Source organism: Calidris pugnax, unplaced genomic scaffold, assembly GCF_001431845.1.
Source record: "Calidris pugnax isolate Ruff unplaced genomic scaffold, ASM143184v1 scaffold46, whole genome shotgun sequence".
Taxonomy (NCBI): domain Eukaryota; kingdom Metazoa; phylum Chordata; class Aves; order Charadriiformes; family Scolopacidae; genus Calidris; species Calidris pugnax.
In genome coordinates, this window is record NW_015090769.1 from 765,060 (window position 1) to 771,694 (window position 6,635).

General features: G+C 62.9%; 1 protein-coding gene across 1 annotated transcript in view; it reads right to left on the reverse strand.

Moving 5' to 3' along the window:
• Positions 1–700: 700 nt before the first annotated feature.
• TMEM59L (transmembrane protein 59 like) overlaps positions 701–6,635 on the reverse strand; it is an 11,568-nt gene continuing 5,633 nt past the window's right edge. The window contains exons 2-8 of the mRNA XM_014938130.1: positions 6,135–6,347; positions 5,780–5,874; positions 3,480–3,626; positions 3,275–3,383; positions 2,628–2,739; positions 2,366–2,483; positions 701–2,102 (exon numbers count right to left, since the gene is read on the reverse strand). Coding sequence (XP_014793616.1) covers positions 1,941–2,102; positions 2,366–2,483; positions 2,628–2,739; positions 3,275–3,383; positions 3,480–3,626; positions 5,780–5,874; positions 6,135–6,347 — 956 coding nt within the window. The 3' untranslated portion in view covers positions 701–1,940. The remainder of the gene's footprint in view (positions 2,103–2,365; positions 2,484–2,627; positions 2,740–3,274; positions 3,384–3,479; positions 3,627–5,779; positions 5,875–6,134; positions 6,348–6,635) is intronic.

Sequence of the window (6,635 nt, forward strand, 5' to 3'; positions counted from 1 at the left end):
TTTGTTTTGGGGTACCCAGCCCCCCTGCCCACCCCGGGGGTGTTGGTCCCAGCTCCCCAGGGAAAGCAGCATCTTCTTTAAGGCTTGATGCATCTTGGTCCAGCGAATGTGCCGGCCCCGCAGCCTGCAGCGGAGAGGGAGCATCACTCCGGCTCTGCGCAGAACAATCCAAATGGGGGGTTTCTCACCCATTTGCTGGAGGTTTCATCCCAGCTCAGCTTCCAAAGATGGGATGGCGAGCTGGGAACACACCTGTGTCCTCCTGCTGGCCTCATGTGGGGGCTCCAACCTGCTCCCCAGCTGGTGACAGGCACCCCGTGAAGCCACCGACTCACCCAGCTCTGGTACAAACCTTTTTATTTCGCCCGCCCAGTTTGGGGCTGGGTTTGCCCTTTGGAAGTGAAGCTGGGGGCTGAGGGGGGGGGATGCTCCGTGGCCACCCTCTCCCCCCGGTGTGGTGGCACCCTGGGGACAGGGACAGCCTGGGGCTCACGGGTAATAAGTTAATCTGTACAGATGTGTTAGGGGGCTCACGGGCAATAAGTTAATCTGTACAGATGTGTTAGGTGGAGGTGGGGATCAAAACCGGTGGGGTTGAGGACAGGAGCCCCCCCATCCCCACCACGCCATGGCCCCCCCCGAGACCCCCACAGTGCCGGGGGGCAGCCGGCACACGGAGAGAGCCTAAAAACCCAGGGGTGGGGGGTTCACGGGTAATAAGTTAATCTGTACAGATGTGTTAGGTGGAGGTGGGGATGGAAGGGACCGCCCCCGCCGAGCCGTCCCTCCCGAGCGCCGGAGTGTCCCCAGGGGGTGTCGGGGACCGAGGGACCACATGCTGGTGACAATCAAACCACGAAACGACGCACGATGTCAAGTGATGGAGAACGGAGGGGAGAGGGGGAGATGCTCCATCTCGCCCGAGAGCAGAGCCCTGGGGAGCAGGAGGAGGTTGGGGACTCCTCCACACCAAGGGGGGACCCCAGGGCTGGCCCCCCACTTCCAGGGCAGAGCTGCGAGCCTGGAGGCCCCGGAGATCGGCTGCTGCTGGGTCCTGCCATCAGCTACAGCCCCACAGGGTGAGCTGCTCCTGGCATCAGGCAGGGATGCTGAGCCCAGCACGGGGGCATCCCAGCAGCTCCGAGCTCGGACACAAGGAATCGTTCCCTCATCCCCCTTCTTGGTCCCACTCCCATCCCCTTGGCATCGGGGCCAGCCGCCCCAAAGGCCTCAGGGAGCAGGGAGGGGGGAAGGAACCATCCCGGGGCCCCTCCACAGCTCCGGGGAAGGAGCCGGCTGGGTCCTCGGCGTGGGCACGGAGGCGGCGAGATCCGCTCCCTCCCTCCGGCTGCCAAGGCCAAATCCATTCGCCACGTTTCGGTTCCCCAAGGCAATCGGCTCCGGCCGGCGGAAGGGAGTTCCCAGGGCCGGAGACGGCGCCTTGGAGGCTCAGCCCAAGGTGGGAGGCCGGGGATGTGCCGAGCCAAAGCCCAGATCCTTGCAGACACTCTCCATCCCCCCACCCGCAGCCGGCTCCCTCCTGCCCAGCGCTGGACCCATGCCCGGAGGGCTGCGGGGCCCCGGGGGCTCCGGGCGGGAGGAGACGGACCGCCCCGCTACGAGGATGGGCTCCCCCCGGCCTCCTCGCTCTGGCAGCTCCTCTCTTGGCTCTGGAGAGCTGGAAACCAGGATCCCAGAACATCTACAGAGGAGGCAAAGCCGCTGCCTGGCTCCTGGGAGCCTTCTCCACAGCGGCCATCCCTGGGGAGGAGAGGGGGACCCAGACAGATGGTACCCCCAATCCTCCCCACGTCGGAGCTGGAGATGCTCCTCCAGGAGCCAGGGATATGGGGCAGCCGGAGGGGGAGCGGAGCGGGAGCAGGGATGATGCTGTGGGGATGGTGACAGGGAGATGGAGGTGATGGGAAGGGGTGGGAGCGCTACAGGATGGTCTTGTCCAGGTCGACTTTGAGGGGCAGCGGCCCCCCATCCTCGCCGCCGTGCGTGGGACACAGGGTGACGGCGATGACGGGCGGCAGGGGGAAGGCGCCGGGGCCATCCAGGTCCTCCAGGTACTCCTTGTCCCCGTTGATGCTCAGAGGCTGGAAGAGAGGCAGAGGGGACCGTGCAGCCCCGGAGAAGGGGACAGGACCCCCTTGTCCCCAGACTGGGAACACCATGAGGTTGGCTGGGGACGTATCGCACGGCAGGGACATGCCAGCGAGCCCAGCATGGTGGCCAGGGACCACAAACACCGTGTGGCCACATCTCAGCTCCTCAAGGCTCATGACAGGGAGACCCAGAGTGTGGGGGACCACTCATTGGACCCCCCCTGGGGCTGCTCTGGGCACTGCTGACCCCGTACCTGGGTCTTGACGTGCTGCTCAGGGGCGGTCACCAAACTGGCACAGCTCAGCCACAGCATCACCATGATGGAGAGGAAGAGGCAGGCGGCCAGGATCCAGCGAGGAAGGCCCGAGCGTCTGTAACACCCCACCGCCCCCCGCCAAGGAGAAAGGACGAGTTTATGGCAGGGCACGGGGTGGGGATTTTGGTTTGAGGGGGGAGCATCTGCTCCAGGGTGTCTGGCCCCAGCGGGGTCCCCACGCAGCCCCCGCTGCACCTACTTGGACATGCAGCCCAGGAAGTCGTGCTCGGGCTGCGGGGGGTCCGGGTGCTGCCCCTTGGCTTTGCCCCGTGGCTCCTTCATGGGGGGCTTCTCCCCCTTCACCCGGGAGCCTGAGGGGGGGGGAGAGAGAGATGATGCTGAGCCCCAGCACCCACTGTGTGGGCATTCCTCCCCCGCTCCCTGTCCCCATGCCAGCAGGTGATGGGGTGCTGGGTGATCCCCTCACCCCCCCCGGGGACCCTCTCCCTGCTGGAGGGGGGGGCACAGAGGATCCCAGCAGCTTCTTGGAGCAGGTCCCGAGTCCGGACTCACCCCCCCTGGGTGGGTGTGGGGGGTGGGAAGCTTAATCAGACCCAAGAAGCAGGTAATTTGTTGAGCTCTGGAGAAATGGGATGAGAGCCAGGAGGGCTCAGAGGCTCCCGGACACCCCCCCACCCCCCTGCATCCTGCCAGCAGCCCAGATCCAGACTCACCCCCCCTTGGTGGGTGCGGGGTGTGGGAAGCTTAATCAGACCCAAGAAGCGGGTAATTTGTTGAGCTCTGGAGAAATGGGATGAGAGCCAGGAGGGCTCGGAGGCTCCCGGACACCCCCCACCCACCCCACATCCCGCCAGCAGCCCAGACCCCCCCACAAACACCCCACACCTGTGTGGGGCTGGGGGACACGGGGGCTGGACCCTGGTCCTGGCCGCACCGGCCGCTCTGGCTGGATCTCCTGCACCTCGGGTACCGGATACTCCATCTCGGGCTGGGACTGGTGGGGAAAGAGGGAGAAAAGGGTGAAGAAGGGGGTTCCCACCCCTCTCAGCACCCAACAGAGAGAGAGGGGACACGGGACCCCCCCCCTGACCTGAAACACCACAACTTTGCCATCATCCGCCTGCAGGTAGAAGGTCCAGGTGGAGGAGATGAAGCTCTGGGCAGAGCTGACGATGTCGTTGCAGAAGGTGGAGACCAAATCCAACATGGAAAACGACGGCACCTTCAGCTCCAGGCTCTGCAAAGGAGCAGGGACATCGTGTCACTGCTGTCCCCTCGTCACCCAAACCCGGGGGAACAACATCCCTCCTTGAGGAGGTGGCTGGGGTTGAGCTGGACGCTTAGATGTGGGGCTCAGCCTGCTTCTCCGCCGGGGTTGAGCTGGATGCTTAGATCTGGGGCTCAGCCTGCTTCTCCTAGGGCTGGGGATGTGCAGGACCTGTGGTCCAGCCCTGGGAGGGGTCCCTGAGCCTGGGGCTGTGGTCCCCAAGGCCATCAACGAACCCCAGGGCTGTCACCAAACCCCAGGGCCACCACCCAGCCCCAGGGCTGTCACCGAACCCCAGGGCTGTCACCAAACCCCAGGGCCATCACTGAACCCCAGGGCTGTCACCAACCCCCAGGGCTGTCACCAAACCCCAGGGCCATCACTGAACCCCAGGGCTGTCACCGAACCCCAGGGCTGTCACCAAACCCCAGGGTTGTCACCAAACCCCAGGGCCACCACCCAGCCCCGGGGCCACCACCCAGCCCCTCGGCAGCCCCCCGCTTGCTCTCAGCAGCGCTTTAAACAATAGGAGCGGAGCGGCCGAGATGCCGAGGGCGTTTCTCTCCTGGCAGCCTCTCCGTGCCCTGGATTCTTGGCCGTCGCGGCGGTTTGTTATTTTTAAAGCATCCCTGCTGGAATCCGCTTGGCTGCTCCCCTGCCACTGGCTTCGAACATTTTCCGACAGCCCCTTGCACGGTCAAACCAGCAAACAGGAAATAAATAGGTCAGATTCTGTATCTAATTATTATGCTAAATCTGCTTTGCCTGCCTGTCTGGGAACCCGGAGGAAAAATGCTTTTGGGTGGGTGAAGGGGGTGACAGCCCTTCCCCCGGCGGCCGCTCGCCCCCCGATGCTCGTCCCCCACCTCGGAGAGGGGCTGGGAAATGGGATCAGGCACCGGGAAGGTCTTAAAACCAGGCTGTAAAAGGGTTTTTCGAAGGAGCTGCAGCTTTCCACAGCACAAATTCATCTTCCTCCGCAGGCGTACGAAGCCAAAAGCTTCTACCTTGGGCCAAAGACTAATTTAATTAATTGGGCAAGAGCTAAATTAACCAAATGTAGGAGGAAAGAGCGTTGCTAATTGCTGGGAAGGATAGCAGAGAGAAAGTGGGGGAATTGGTAACAATCACTGGTCGGAACCTCTCACCCTGGGAATTGGGTGTAACGGCCCAAATCTGCCCGCCCAAATTTGGGTGAGCCCCGTGAATCGGTGTTTGATGTTTTGGGGCGCAACGGGCCGGTGATGGGCTCATCTGCGGGGACACGGGTAACAGGGGAGGTAAAATAAAGCAGGACACAGCCTGCAGCCTGGGTTTTGGCACATGGGGAGCACACCTGGGCCCAGTCTGCCCTGCGACGAGCCAGTGATGGGCTCATCTGCAGGGACACGGGTAACAGGGGAGGTAAAATAAAGCAGGACACAGCCTGCAGCGTGGGTTTTGGCACATGGGGAGCACACCTGGGCCCAGTCTGCCCTGGGAAAGCACTGGGGGAAGATGGGGGTCACCGAGCCATGAGGTGGGGGTGGCCGGGAGGGAGCAAAGGGAGGGATGGGGCTGGATGTCTGTGCTGGGGAGGGAGGGGTGGAAGGATGATGGATGGATGGATGGATGGATAATGGATGGATGGATGGATGGATAAGGGATGGATAAATGGATGGAGGATGGATGGATGGATGGATAAGGGATGGATAAATGGATGGAGGATGGATGAGGGATGGATAGATGGATAAGGGATGGATAAATGGATGGAGGATGGATGAGGGATGGATAGATGGATGAGGAATGGATGGATGAGGGATGGATAGATGGATGGAGGATGGATGGATGAGGGATGGATGGATGAGGGATGGATGGATGGATGGATGATGGGATGGATGGAGGATGGATGGATGGATGGATGGATGGATGATGGATGGATGGATGGAGGGATGGATGGATGATGGATGGATGAATGGATGAAGGGATGGATGGAGGATGGATGGATGAGGGATGGAATGGAGGGATGGATGAGGGATGGATGGAGGGATGGAGGGATGATGGATGGATGAATGATGGATGAGGGATGGAGGGATGGATGAGGGATGGATGGATGGGGGCTCCCCATCTCCCCAGCCCCTCACCTTCTCCTTCCTGCTCTCCACCTCGGGCAACTGCTTGTGGCACCCCGTCACGCAGCCAAACTGCTCCTCTGCGTTGCTGTAGGCTTCGGTGCACGCTGCAAGGAAAGAGGGGGGTCAGGATTAGGGGGTGCCCGATCCCTCTGAGGAGCCCCACAACCCCAGGAACCCCCAACCCCTCCTGATTTACACCCTGTGGGCATAAACCCGCACCCCACTTGGGTTTGCAGCAGGGTCTGGCTGCAGCCGTGGGGCAGAGCGGAGGCAGGATGGTCACGATGGTGCTGCTGGTGGGTGGGGGGACCCCCCCAGGGTGGTGTTTGGGGTGCAGGGACCACTCGGGCGCCGGCACCCTCACCTGCTTCACACTCAGCTCTGGTTGTGTTCAGCTCGGCGCTCGCATCCACGAAGTGACAGATGGAGAACAGCCGGCAGCCCCGGTAACAGGCGTTGAGAACAGCATCCTGCAGGGAGGAGGAGGAGGAGGAGGAGAGCGTGGAGCTGGCACCAAGCTCAGCCCGGTGGCTGCGCCGGACCCCCACCGTGCCCCCCCTCCCCGCCCCCAACACGGCTGGGGGGCATCGGGCACCGTCACCCTCCTGCAGGACCACAGGCTGGCACCTCGAAGCTGGGGATATGGCATCCCTGGGGGGGGCAGAGCTGCCTTTGTCCCCCCCCCCGGGGTTGCACCCAATGGCAGGGTCCCCACCGAGGACGTGGCAGGACCCCCCATCTCTGTCAGGGCACTTGGCACCAGTGGGGCCCTGGGGTGGGCTGGCAGGAGGTGGGTGCTGCTGGGGTATGTGTACATTTTGGGGGGGGAGGCATGAATTGGGGGGGTTTGGAGCACACTGGGGGG